Here is a 15,338-nt window from a genome sequence, read left to right as displayed (position 1 = left end):
GTTAAGTGGAACAAGATTTTCTCCATTAGACAGAAAGAGTCAGAAACTGCTGCAGAATATTTTCACAGGTCATTACTAGAAATGGCAAAATACACAGGTATAGAGGACATTAAAACAAACATAAACCATCGAGAAGTAGCAGTATCTGTACTAATGGATGGTTTAAAAGAGACATTAAAGACAAGGGTACAGACCACGCAACCATGTTGGCGAGGTCTGTCGGTGGCTACTTTGAGAGAGGCTGCTATTGATCACGACCGGAATATCACCCGACACAGGGAGTCACAAGGTGATAAGTTAATGGCCGTAAGTATACAGGCCCTGACCACAAGGCAGCCTTTGTATAAATCACCAAACCCTGTGGGTAAGTCAAATGTGGTAACTTGTTTTTCATGTCATAGACAGGGACACATGGCACGAGACTGTAGAGTGAAAAATTCACAAAACTCATATCAACCCCCTAGACAACGACACGACACACGACATTGGGAGCAGGGTCCGCAGAAACGGAGTTATGAGCCACATGCAGGGGAAACAAAAAGATACCCCCCGAACAGAGACTGGCAAGCCTCTGGCAGTTCCCATTTGACCCCTTCACAAGTAGTTGCTGCCAGCGGGATTCAGGGAGGTCACCATACCCAATAGGGGTGTGGCCATACCTGGAATCTGCAGCCAGTAAAATTAATTGCAAATCTTGGAAGTGAACCCGAAATTGCAATCAATGTAGCTGGTAAATCATTAAACTTTCTTGTAGACACAGGGGCGGCCAAATCAGTGATAAATTCGACAGTGGGCATGAGAACCACTGGTAAGACAATTCCAGCCATAGGGGTAACAGGAGTAGTCCAGCACTACCCTGTTAGCAAACCAGCCGAGATTACAGTAGGGCCTTTACATACCAAGCATTCCTTTTTGCTGGCTGCATCGGCACCGACTAATCTCCTGGGAAGAGACTTATTGTGTAAAATGGGGTGCGTCATTTATTGTACTCCTGAGGGTGTATTCTTGGACATACCTGAGAATCACGCTCAGGAAGTGCAAGACATGTTAGACTCCCCATCAAAATTAATGTCACATACCATTATGACAAATAGGACTCCATCCCAAGTAGAAGAAATGACATCCCAGATACCAGAGTCACTTTGGACTAAAGACGGACAAGACACTGGATTGATGGCAAACGTAGCTCCGGTAGTTGTGCAAGTAAAAGATGGTAGGATAGCTCCAAAAATCCCACAGTACCCTCTGAAGCCAGAGGTGGAGTTAGGAGTTTACCCAGTAATAGAGCGCTTGCTACAACAGGGCATTCTGGTAAGAACGTCCAGCACTGCCAATAGTCCCATCTTCCCTGTGAAAAAGAGTGGGGGGAGGGGTTACCGGCTAGTGCAGGATCTAAGGGGGATTAACAAAATAGTTGAGAGTCAGTTCCCCGTAGTGCCAAATCCAGCTGTCATCCTTATGCAAATCCCTCCCACTGCGAAATTTTTCACTGTTATTGACCTCTGTTCCGCTTTCTTTTCGGTACCTCTGCACCCTGACAGCCAATATTTGTTTGCATTCACATACAGAGGAGTCCAATACACATGGACTCGATTACCACAAGGTTTCATAGACAGTCCAAGTATATTTTCCCAGGCTTTGCATGATTGTTTACAGTCTTTCCAACCAGAGAGTGGATCAGTATTAATACAGTACGTGGATGATCTACTACTGTGTTCTGATTCATTGGAAGCATCCCTGAAGGATACGAAACAGCTCCTGTTTCATCTTTCAGACACAGGACACAAGGTTTCCAACGACAAGTTGCAATTATGCCAAACTAAGGTAAAATATTTGGGACACTGTCTAACACAAGGACTGAGACACCTGACCGCTGATAGAATTCAAGCAATTAGAGACATGACTCTGCCACAAACCCAGCAACAGATCAGAATATTTTTAGGAATGTGTGGGTATTGCCGTAACTGGATCCCAGGATTTTCCATTCTAGCATTACCTTTGCAGGAGATGGTTTCCTCAAACAAACCTGATCGGATTTCGCATACAGACGAGTCCGAGATGGCATTTGAGAGACTTAAACAGTGCCTAACGCAGGCACCAGCATTAGGTATGCCAGACTATGGGAAACCCTTTGAGCTGTACGGAACAGAAAGTGCTGGTTGCGCGGCAGGCGTCTTAACCCAAAAGCACGGTGATGCCAGCAGGCCAGTAGCATACTACAGCGCTCAGCTAGACACGGTAGCGCGATCCCTCCCCACATGCTTGCGAAGCGTTGCTGCGATAGCATTGCTAGTAACGAAAAGCGAAGATGTAGTGCTAGGTCACAACCTCACAATTCATACACCACATGCAGTGTCAGCCTTGCTAAATTCTGCCCAAACCAGGCACGTCTCATCAGCGCGGTTTACAAGATGGGAATTGGCACTAATGGCCCCCGTAAACATCACCATAAGGAGATGCAGTGCATTCAATCCTGCAACATATCTCCCAGGTGTGCCTGGACAGGCACAAAGGGTGGAGGATGAGAGTGGTGGGGAAGGAGAATTTAATACAAAGGAGGACACACAGGATTGTATGGAATATTTGACCCAAAATTTTACCGCAAGGCCTGACATCAGTGACAACCCACTGGAAGATGTAGAACTAACTTTCTACACGGACGGTAGTTGTCACAGACAGTCAGACTCGGGAGACTTGTGTACTGGATACGCAGTCGTAGATGACCAAGGCACCATAGAAGCGGAACCGCTAGGCCCACCTCACTCAGCCCAGGTTGCTGAACTGGTCGCCCTAACCAGAGCATGTGAATTGGCTAAGGGCAAATCAGCCAATATCTACACCGATTCTAGATACGCATTCGGGGTAGTCCATGATTTCGGAGCCCTATGGCGCCTCAGAAATTTCATGACGGCAGCTGGTACACCGGTAGCGCATGCAGCTCACATCAAAAGGCTTCTAACAGCGATACAGGAACCCGACAGAGTGGCTGTTATCAAGTGTAAAGCACACACATATAGCCAAGACCCAGTATCACTTGGTAACAGCCGAGCAGACGAAGCAGCTAAGTTAGCAGCTGGGACCCCCAGACAGACAGACACCACACAACTGATGGTATTTAATACCATCAACACACAGAAGTTGTGTGAGATGCAAAATTTGTGTTCCACACAGGAAAAGGCAGTCTGGAAGGCAAAGGGATATGGCCAGGAGTCCTCAGGACTCTGGACGGATGGACAAGGTAAACCGGTGGCCCCCAGAGCATATCTCCCATGTTTAGCTGAGGCAGCTCACGGGCTGACTCATCTGGGCAAGGAAGGAATGTGCAAGCTGGTAAGAGCATATTGGTGCGCCCCAGGATTTTCATCTCATGCAAGTAAGAGAGCAATGTCATGCCTTACATGCTTGAGAAAGAATATCGGAAAGGCAATACCAACAGAACCATCTCATATCCCACCTACAGGCGGTCCTTTTCAGGTAATACAGATTGACTTTATTCAATTACCCCCTTGTCGAAATTTGAAATATGTACTTGTTTGTATAGATGTATTCTCAAATTGGGTCGAAGCATTTCCTGCGGCCACAAATACCGCTATGTTTACTGCTAAGAAAATTGTGCAGGAATTTGTATGTAGATATGGTATCCCTAGAATAATTGAAAGTGATAGGGGTACCCATTTTACAGGTGATGTCTTTCAAGGAATGTGTAAGTTGATGGGAATTGATAGCAAGCTGCACACTCCATACCGTCCACAGGCGAGTGCGAAGGTGGAAAGAGTGAACAGCACTATTAAAAATAAACTGAGCAAAGTTATGGCAGAAACAGGATTGACATGGCCAGAAGCTCTACCCATTGTACTGTACAGCATCAGAACCACTCCCAGGTCCCCTCTTAATCTGTCTCCCTTTGAAATCTTGTTTGGTCGACAACCGCATGTTATGATTAACCCTCAGGATTATTTGAAGTGTAACAATGAAGTGACTGTAAAGTACCTGGTTAATATGAGTAAACAGCTAAGGAATCAAAATGATAATTTGAAGTTAGTGATTCCTGATTTGCCAGATAGTAATTTTCATGACATTGAACCTGGGGATTATGTAATGATACGGAATTTTCTACGCTCAGGTTGCCTTATTGACAGATGGGAAGGACCATACCAAGTCTTATTGACTAGCACTACAGCATTGAAAGTTGCCGAGAGAGAGACTTGGGTTCATTCGTCCCATTGTAAGAAGGTTGCTGATCCAGAGAGGTCCCGTGATAAGGAACAGACGGTAGAGGAAGTTGTATCACTGGAGTGTCTGTTCCAGGAGGACTGAGGCGGCACCTGAGCATTGAGAATCACAAGATCAAAAGCAGTTGTCGATTCCCTGTTCCCTTTTATTGTTTTTCTCCACTTCCCATCCCCCCTCCCTCAAATTATTTTTCCCCCTTCTCATTCTTCTTCGTTTCCTCCTATAAGATGGACTTGCCCCAAGAGACTGTGATCCGGATTTTCCTGTTGACCATGATGTTGACCAGAGCAGTCTGTTCCGGCGAGAGTACCATGGAGGTCGAGAGAGGTTCTGGAATGGGTTCTGATGACAGAGATGGAGGCGTAGTTTTCCAAGAACAACATAATCAACAAGCAAAGGCGAGTATCAGAAAACGATCCGATAGCATTGACCATAGAAGGAATTGTGAAGGATTGTTAGCTGAAGAAAACTGTATCTGTAGGCTCTGTGACAATGTAGTTGAGGATGGGTGCATCAAGAAATGCCAATCCAGTTTTAATATCCACATGGACCGGCATCCCTTGAGTGACTATCACTCCTTAGTGGGTAGTGTGTTAAATCAAACAGATTGTTGGGTATGCTCTCAAGTACCTCAAGGTCATAGCAAATCAGGACTAGTACCATTTCCTTTGACGATAGGGGAGGTACTTGAGCTAAGTGGTGGGAGGCCGGTGGATAGGAGGTTTAATATCTCCAGTCCTCCTAGTTTGAAGCTCCACCAATATCATGTGGATAGATCCCTCATATGTTTTAACATTTCCAATCCCCGAAAGCCGGGAAATTGGGAAGTGTCATGGAGTAACCAAACCATGACCTTTTCATATAGAGCAGATAGAATGCCGACAGATACAGAGCTTATACGCCACATAGCCAGTAGAGGAAAACCTTTCCGATATAGGTATACCCTAGGAAATAGGATTACGAGAGTTGGAGAGGTATCACCAGGATACTGTGCACATATCGTACAAGCTGATACGTGTACTAGACAGATGGGAGAATTAGGGTTAGGAGATTTCACATGGAAGATGTGTAATATGGTTATGTCCTACTCCGTCCCATATGTTCTCCCCGATGATGCATATTTCATATGCGGGAGGAAGGCGTATAAGTGGCTTGCCCCAAACTCTGAAGGATTGTGTTATATTGGAAAAGTATTGCCTGAAGTAATGACTGTATCACATGCCAAAATGAAAGATATACACCGTGTTGCCCAAGCTCCTTATACTCACACCCATTACGAGCACGTAGTTAAACGGCACCTGATAGAAAGAACAGAGCATCCGGCCTCTGACATGATCCATGAATCCACCGGGATTCAGTTTCTAATCGCGTTAGACATCACTCGCACCGCCAGAGGAGTGTTGAATTATAAATACATATCTGCATTCGCAAATTTGTTAGACAATATCACAGAAATGTATGATGACACGTTTAGGTATACTGGAAGAGAACTTCAAGCTTATAAAACAGAACTAGTTCAGCATAGAATGATTCTCAATTATCTCACGGCAGTAACAGGTGGATATTGTGTCACACTGGCAACGCAGTACGGCGTGAAATGTTGCACATATATTACAAATAGTACCGAGGACCCGGTCGAGGTCATAGACCAAAAGATGGACGATATTCTCCAATTGAAGTGGGAATTTCGCAGGAGACACAATCTCACCCTTGCTGCTGTGAGTAATGAGCTGACTAGTTGGGTGTCATGGTTGAACCCGCGAAATTGGTTCTCCGGTTTAGGAGAATGGGCTCAAGGAGTCATAATGGATGTAGGGAAGTTTCTCCTATGTATCTTAGGTGTTATCATAACGATTGGCTTGATATTTAGATGCGGTCAGGCTTTAATGAAGTGCAAACGAGGTACTAGGGTGATGAGTTTAAGGAGTGAGGGAATTGTAATTCCAATGGATTTGATTTATGACCCAACTGTAGAAACAATGATGTGATGAAAATGCGATTTCTACGGTCCGTTTCTTTCACCTGTTTTTCCGGTTTCTCCAAGGTAACAAGACCTACGTTTGACGAGGAATTTGATGATCCTGTATACAGACAACTGATGGATTAAAGAAGAAGTTTTGACAACCTTATACACAGATATTTGATGAACTTTGCCATAGACCCCCAGTTTCCCTAGAAATTTTAAAATTACGCTAGCCCAACACTTTTGTAAGTCTATGGACATTGACAAAGCTTTTTGCCCACACGCCTTTTGGCAAAAGCACAAAGAAGACTGCATTCAACAGACACCGAACAAGACTTCAACCGACAAATGTTCATTTACCTGACATAGAATACCACTGCATTTACCGTAATTATGTCTTTTCTTCATCTCTACAACCTTCAGGTAATTACACACATAGTCGATAGGGAATACAGGCACAGATATCAGCAATCACATATTCCCCCATTCATGTATCATCAACTAAAATGTGCTCCCCATTTTGTTACAACCACAGCCGAAAAGAGCTCGGTAAAGTTTGACAGCCCATCCACAGACCCGTACCACGGGATAAGAAGGAATTCAAATGTATACTTCGCAATGCCTCGAAGCTTGATTTAAAACACGTACGGCACGATGATACATGACCCCCCAAAACACGGATTCATACACACATGCTTCTGCTATCTCACTAGGTCATACCCTTTTCCTACTTTCTCCTCTCCTCCCCTACCCAACCATGGAAATGTATTAACCCCTGACATATATTTTTCTCGTTTTGAAATGTTTTAGGAAGTGGCAGTTATTGTTGACTGCCAAAGGGTGGACTGTCAAAGTCAGAAAAATATCATGAATGCACACTGCCATATTTGCACCTCATATGTGTCCCTGCTGCGCATGCGTGCGCTCTCCCGTGCGTGCGCATACTCGCTGTTGCGGGCACCCGCAGGCGCACGGTATGCGCATTTACGGTAGAGATTGTATGCGTCTAGCGGGCGACTCTTTCGTTACATATTTCCACTATATAATGTATTTTGTAGATCATGGTCCCTTTGATAGATTCTGAAAGTTTGGTTAATGTAGCATGTTCATGGACAGAGAAATCCCTCTTTGTTTGATACGAAGGGTCAGACAGGAGTAATACTGTGGTGTTTAGTATCCATCGGAAGAGTATTTAATTAGCAATATTCCGGTGTTGGTTTGAAGCGGATTAATCGCTCGTGCGAATAGTTATGGACATAAGAAGTTTATGTCCATTTACTATTATTTGCACTTACTTATCCATGCGGCGGGAAACCTAGTTTCCCACCCACCTGAGCAGTTGGAAATCGTCACAGCCCACCTGTATGAATCAACCTATGACCTTTTGTTATAATGCGAGGAGGAATTCCTGTGTCCAATGAACAATGAGATTGTAGGGACCATTGAATTGTATTGTGTGTGGGGCATAAATAGACAAGCCGATCACATCCAGCTCACTCTTCAACGGTTCTCATTGCTGAAAATCGGGAGCTGGATGTCCAGAGGCGCATGCGATCGTTCCCCTTGTGCGTAAGTTTTCTCCACAATCATATTGTCTTTCTTGTTATTATGGGCCATATCTCTCTCTCTCTCTCTTCTCTTTCTCTCGTATTCTCTTGAACGTAATAGTATTGTATTGTATTTCATGTGTAGTTACCTGGTTAGTTAGTCTATGTTATATTGTAGTGTGTGACTTGTATTGTATTATTCTTTTTGCAAGTATAACATTCATATAAGGCGTTAGACCCTAAGCACGGTATCTGAGTATTTCTTATAGTGTTAAGTATTCTCAGAGCGTCGGTGACGCTCGAACAGCTATTAAGTTAATAAGGTTACACTGTGTTGCATCTACACCCTATCTCTACACTAAGGTTTTACAGCATATTACATTGTTTATGGTTTAGATATAAAGGTTTAACATTGTGAGCATCTGCTCCGCTGGTGATCTCCTCGTGGTCCCGAGCGTCCGCCACGCTATAGCGAACCATTACGTTAGTCAGCAGCCAATAGTGTGCCGGCCTGTGATCTCTTGACCGTGAGCGAACGTGACGCTTGAGCGTCTCGACCTCGGCTAAGCGATTGCTACGCAACGTGCGTACCCTTACGGTACTCCATACGTCAATAGCGTACAGTGTTCTTAGGCCTCTTAAAGGGTTTTAAATAAGATAAATATTTAGCTTTATCAAAAGTAATACCTAGTACTGCCTCTTTTCACTTGCCAAACTAAGCCCAACAGAAAAATAGTATTTTGTATATTGTACAGTGTAGAATCAATGGTTCTGTATTTCTTTTTCTATAAATGTTGGAACAGCTCTATATGCACTAAACTAATATTTCTAAAACAACCCATTTACCATGGCCCTCATTCCGATTTGATCGCTCACTAGCTGCTTTTAACAGCAGTGCAAACGCTAAGCCGCCGCCCTCTGGGAGTGTATCTTAGCTTAGCAGAAGTGCGACCGAAAGGATCGCAGAACGGCGACAACATTTTTTCAAGCAGTTTCTGAGTAGCTGCAGACCTACTCCTTCCTTGCGATCACTTCAGACTATTTAGTTCCTGTTTTGACGTCACAAACACGCCCTGCGTTTAGCCAGCCACTCCCCCGTTTCCCCAGCCACTCCTGCGTTTTTATGTGGCACGCCTGCATTTTTACACACACTCCCCGAAAACGGTCAGTTACCACCCAGAAACACCCACTTCCTGTCAATCACTCAACGATCAGCAGTGCAACTGAAAAGCGTCGCTAGACCTTGTGTGAAACTACATCGGCTTTTGTGAAAGTACATCGCGCGTGAGCACTGTGCATCATACGCATGCGCAGAAGTGCCGATTTTTAGCCTGATCGCTGCGCTGCGAACAACGGCAGCTAGCGATCAACTCGGAATGAGGGCCTATGTTCATTTATATGAATAGTTTCCTCTGTTATGAAGTGGTTTCATTTTGTGAGTAAATATGCCAATATCTTTAAGGTTGATGCTAGATTCAAGTGGCCTAAGGCAGTGGCGTCACAGGGTGGGGGCGGGTGGTGCGGCCCGCACCCGGGTGTCATCCGCTGAGGGGTGACACCAAAGTGCCGGCTCCTGCTCAGTGAAAGGAGCTGGGTGCTGCATTGTAACATTACGAGCAGCAACCTGGCTCCTGTCACCATGTAGGAGCTGGCACTGCAGACATGCCAGTCTCCGGGGGCAGGCCACAGCTCCCGGACCTCCGGAGTGACGAAAATGCGGGTCGGGTTGATTAGCCACACCCCCTCCCATGAAGCCACGCCCCTCACACGGGTCACCACGCCCCCTGTAGCACCAGGTACAAAAGAGTTCAGTGACGCCTCTGGCCAAAGGGACCTTTTACATCAGGGGGAGGAGCCACGACACAGTGGGAGAAGCTAGGCCAGCGGGATAGTTCCTCTACTATCCACGCCACCAACTATTACCTTTAGTAATCAGGTGGCGAGCGAAGCGAGCCAACGAGCCCAATGCGTAGCAAGCGAAGCGAGCCCGCGAGGGAACTTTTCGGGTACCCTGTTTGGCCGTAGCTCCTCCCCCTGGTGACTTGTCTCCTCCCCTAGTGACGTCAGAAGGTCCCTTCTCCCACTCCGATTTAGAACCAACCATATCTTTAACTTTAAAAAACACCTGACATATCTGAGATACAATTCCTTTTACATAATAATATTAAGAGAACAAAATCTCCCTCTGCTCCCTCCTCCCATGAGAAAGCATAAATATATTTGCAGACTATATGCAAATGCAGAGTGTCAGCTGCAAAATTAAACACACATGCACAAGGCACTATGTAAAACCAACTTTATCTGAACAATGGTAAGTCCTTACCACTAGGAATAAAGAGTATCTAAATTTCTCCAGACAAACTGTAGCACTCAGGCAAACTGTAATTGTACTGCTATACCACAGCAAAAACAGAAGACATGATACTATTTGGTATCTAGCTGTCAGGAGTAATTTATTTATTAACAGTTATTTATATAATGGTCACATATCACGCATCACTGTACAGATGTTTAATTATTTGTGTCAGTGCGTATACCCCAGTGGTGTTTATAGTCTATACTACAACCAATTAACATGCTAGTAAGTCTTTGGTATGTGGAAGGACACCAAAATAAGTGAAAAACCCCCACAAAAACATAGAAAGACTATGCAAACTCCACACAGATAAGGTCCTGGTCATAAGCAGTCTATAAAACTTTAGGGTGACAGAACATAAAATCAGTGTTTTTCCATTTTTGGCCTCGTCAGTGTTGGAGCTCATTGCAGTGTTATCAGATTTGCAGTCAAATAGAATTTCTAAATAAATATATTTTTAATACTGAACATTGAGTTAAATGTAGCATACTTTGTGCTTACCTGTAATGACAAGGATGAGTGTGCCTATATGCCTAAATTAATAAAATGAGATAATAAAACAGTGGTTTCCAAACTTTTTTTGTTTCATGGCATCCCTTACTCAGAAGTTTCTTGTTGAGAAATTCAGAAAAAAAATATTAAAATAACCACATTTTGACTTATATGTCATGCTTAGGGTCAGTTATGTGGTGAAATACAGGGTTATGCTTCTGTTTGTCCACATATTTTATGATTGGCAGCCTCCAGCGCTGGTTTTGCCAATCACGCTGACCATAAATAATTTGGTTTAGTCCTAGGCCACCAACTGTACTCTTTAGTGTTGGCAGTGCTTTCACCTGACATTTCACATTTGCATACCTCCCAACATGACCCTCTCCAGGAGGGACAACATGCTCTGCTTCTGGACTTTTCTCTTAATTTGTGATTGCCGGAACCTGCTTTGAACAGGTTAATGGATAAGAAAGGTGTTCCAGCACAGGTGATGGCAATCATACATTAAGAAGGAAGTCCAGGAGCAGAGCATTCTGTCCCTCCTGGAGAGGGTCGTGTTGGGAGGTATGCATTTGCAGCCCAGCATACTGTGCATTCAAGAAGCAGTCCGCAAGACATAAGGGCATGCAAAATCAGCAGCTAAGGAGGTACAAATAAAAAATCCATGTAAAATTAGGCTCTGCATGTTTCTGACATACATTATTTGCATTAAGTTGAACAAAACCCTCACCCCAAGATTAAGCTGTCGTCTGGGCACTGTGGGCTTGTTCAGCCCAATCATTAGTAAACGCACAATTGCACATTATAATTAGATTCAATTATGATGCAGTTCCCACCATCAATTTCTAAAATTGTAAAACTGCATTTAACATTTTAAAACCCAGCATGTCCTACTATGGTAGCATTAACCCATGCTGCCATAACAATACATTACACTATTAAAGATGCAATGTATTACAGATGTACTAATGCAGTGTGTGCTATATTTCATCCATTTTTAGCAATGTTTGGACAAGGCATGAAGAAAATGAACACCTACAGTACATGCTATACATTTATTCCTGGGATTTAACTTGTTTCTGCATGCCTAGTGTATTGATTATAAAGTAATACAAATATACTAGAGTAGTTTAAAAAGGAAATAAAATGCACCATTATGTCTTAAAATGTAATTATTAATAGGCTCAGTGTTTCAGATTTTCAAAGTTCAGGGCTAAACAAGCACAAATCAGATACGAGAAACTGCACAACACAGACATAGTATATGCTATCCATCTCAGTCCTAAACCAGTTAAGACAAGTTGCTTTTTTTCTTATCTACAAGTTTAGAGAGAAACTGACAAGTATACATAGTGAAATCAACATTCATCTAATCATATTTGACAAGCCATGTTCTGTTCAGAGTTAGGTTATTTTATCTGTGTAGAATACCAATACTGAAAAATTTATGATTTACCCAGAATGCTTTCAAACTGCTCAGCTGTTTTCAAACTAAAGACATCAGCAAGTTCTGCCAGAAAGCAGTCACAGGTTTTCATTGTGTTAAACACATCGTCCTCTCTATCACTTTCAAGTGAATGCAATTTGGAGGATTTTAAAGGCCAGGAATATGCATTTCACACATAAGAAGTTAATGAATAATTCTAGATATGACTATAAGTCATATTACTGGGCCCATTTAGGAGTATGATGAAAGAAATGCACTGCTTCTTTAATTCCAGGGTAGTTATTTATCACCCTCTCCCTTTGATAAAGTAGAAAAAGCTGGCAGAAGAACTGGCACATGCGGCAGCAGTGTATGTTGATCAAAGGAACTACTACAAGACAACCCTTAGATCTTTGGAAAATACATAGTAATCCTGCTAAATGAATTCATGCTTAGCTGTGCCCTTTGGTGCTTTCTCTCTTGGCCAGCTGTAACCTGAGTCGAGACATTGCCACCTGCTTGACAGACTGGGATTGCCTGGCCCTCTTGACTCACCCAGAAAAGTAAATTGAGGGCATAGAGCAGGCAACGCAGGCACTTCACAGAGTCCTCTCTGGCCATTGTGCAATCTTGCAGGAGAAAGCCCCATCCTTTCACCACTTCATCCTCTCCAGGGACAACCAGATTCAAAGCACTTCAAAAGAGAAAGAGGAGGAAAGAGATCAACTTGCAAATAGTTTTAGTAAAAGCAAATCCTTCTAAAAGCTATAATATAACTTAGAGCACAAGAAAGACAAGTGTATTTGTTTGTAAGATCCCATAGTGCTATTACAAACCTAAATCAATGCCTCAGTGTCATGATTATTATTATTTGTGGACCCACCTCCACCCACCTGTTGTTTTTGAAAACATTTTAGTTTTCCAACCTCTCCAAAAAACAGATATGTCCGCATACCGATGAGTAGGAATGGCCATCGGATTGCCTTCCATCGATAGTTGCCTTCGATGGCATAATGTACCATCATTGGTTTTAACCATCGGTGGTACACACATGCCCAATGAAACAGCACTGCAGTTTCATTGTTAGGTTAGTCCCGAGTTGGGGGTGGGACCCGGGGAAGGAGTCTTGATCAGCATCCAGGCTCACTGAAAGTGTGTAAGAGATGGGGGCGGTGCATGGCTGATGACTGACAGCTGAGCCTGTCAAGTCAGCAAGAGAGCAGGGCGGGCCAAAGGCATCCCAGCACTCTACAGTGTCCCGGGATGCCGATGGCCCGCCTCGCTCTATATCTGACTGGACAGTCTAAGCTGTTTAGACAAGGGACAGCTCTTCTGATAAGAGCTGTCACTTGTGAACACAAGACATCCAGGATTATGACCTGGGAGTCCTACTGCGCATGAGCGGCCGCCTGCTAGCACACACGCAAGCAGCGGGTAAACAGAGAGGGATCTCAGGAGAACTCAGTGCAAAGAAGCCCATAGGCTTCTCTAGGCAATGCTATCTATAGATGGTGTTAACTATTAGGCACAAGGTGCATGGTGCATACCAGCACATCGCAGCTCCATAGCATTCTATTGGGAGTGCAGTGCTGGTGGGCTGCAGTGAATCTCTGTTATTCACTGCCGATCACTATAATGCATATGGAGAATGCGGCACTCCACCAATACCACCCATTTTGACTGCAGTTTTTGGGTTGATACATCCTGTCCTGAATCTCCAATAGTTGTCCAAATTTGCGTATGTAGGTCCTAACGCATGAATAGTTTGGTAAAAATTGCAATATCTATCCACAGAGCAGACTTGCATGCAAGACTGAATGAGGCTCTATTTATGTTATCATAAGCAACATGTTCAAATTAAAACTCATAGGCAAATGCAGGGGGGATTTCCAGTTGCCCGGAACACCCCTCTTCTTGGCAAGTGCCTGAAATTATGACAATAGCAATGGTATATAACACTATTACTAGAGCTACCACCACATCACGCAGTTTAACGGACAGTGCAGAGTTGCTGCACATGCCCAGTGATAGCAACTTCTTCGACCAAGTCTGCGGTGTGAGTCCTCAATCAGTGCACTGGACCAAAGAGTAGCTACCATTAAGAAGGGACAGGAGCCTTACCATGAGGTGGTAGGATTTGTGCTTAGAAAATGCAGTATTGGTTCTATTATATTTGTGTATTTATTTACTATGATATGTTTAACCTTTTCCTGACCACTTATTTATATTATTTAAATATATTTGATACAGCCTATACCCAAGATCATCTATAGTGTTAAATATTAATACTGTATTCCATACAGTATCCAGTGTATAAAAAGACCAATGTTTACATTAATGTCAAGGGTCGTTACTAAGGTCTTCTACCGCTCCCCCAGACTCCCGCACTTGCTCCAATATTTCGCAGAGTGGAGAATGTGGATTGCATTTGGAAACCCCCCTCTAGAAATCCTGCATTTGCCACTGAAACTAATAACAACTTAACAGAGAAAGATAAATATGGAATTGGGAAAGACAAATTTCACAGTATTAAGAAATACTAGCATTATATTGCAGCGCTGGATCATAAGATGTTCCATGCACCTGTGTTTTATCTATGTGATAGTAGCACGTAGGTATGGAGTATCTTTATTAAGTGGTTAATAAATGTATTATATTTTTGATGATTAATCTTCAAATATTCACTATTTATGTTTGTGACTTTATGAAAATGTACTCCAAAGTACCCACATTCATGGTAAAATGCATACTTCTATTTTGAATCATTCATTTCAGAATGTCATGTAACTACTGAGGGCTGAGCAGTGATTTAGGTGAGCTTGCAATAAAATGTGAGTCATTTCTGCCTGTACGAGTCACTTCATGACACACTAACAACCTAGGTAAAGGATTTTACTAAGGTGTCCTTCCCAAAACTGGAACCCCCGGGGGCTGCTATATTCATCTGTTCTTCCGATGAAAGCTCTACTGACTATTGTTCTACCGATGTATGGTGGTTAGCCAGTGCACGCTGAAATACAACACAAATAAATTGCAATGTCATACTTTTTTTTTCAAACTACTGTATATTAAAGCAATACTGTATGCCATTGCCTGTTTGGAATATTTATCCTGCTTCAGAAAAAAATAAGACTTTTGGTCACTAGATATAAAGGGCCAATATTAAAGACAAACCTGGTTTACATCTAAAAATATATTATTGCCACTTTAAATACTGCCAAAGACCCAGCGGCTTTGAAAATTGCTGCATAATAAATTTAGCCTTCAGTGTGGTCCATTTCCTAATTCAAAATGTATCTATTAATATAAACAGAGAGCCAA

The 15,338-nt window shown here is 43.2% G+C and overlaps 1 protein-coding gene across 6 annotated transcripts in view; it reads right to left on the bottom strand.

Moving 5' to 3' along the window:
- TSPAN12 (tetraspanin 12) overlaps positions 1–15,338 on the bottom strand; it is a 363,516-nt gene that overhangs the window by 259,377 nt on the left and 88,801 nt on the right. For all 6 annotated transcript variants that reach the window (XM_063927212.1, XM_063927214.1, XM_063927213.1 and 3 more), the window contains exon 2: positions 12,573–12,711. In XM_063927212.1, coding sequence (XP_063783282.1) covers positions 12,573–12,638 — 66 coding nt within the window. In that variant the 5' untranslated portion in view covers positions 12,639–12,711. The remainder of the gene's footprint in view (positions 1–12,572; positions 12,712–15,338) is intronic.

This window comes from Pseudophryne corroboree, chromosome 6 (genome assembly GCF_028390025.1).
Source record: "Pseudophryne corroboree isolate aPseCor3 chromosome 6, aPseCor3.hap2, whole genome shotgun sequence".
Lineage (NCBI taxonomy): Eukaryota > Metazoa > Chordata > Amphibia > Anura > Myobatrachidae > Pseudophryne > Pseudophryne corroboree.
Note: the sequence above shows the minus strand (reverse complement) of the source record. Positions and strands in the feature narration are given on the sequence as shown.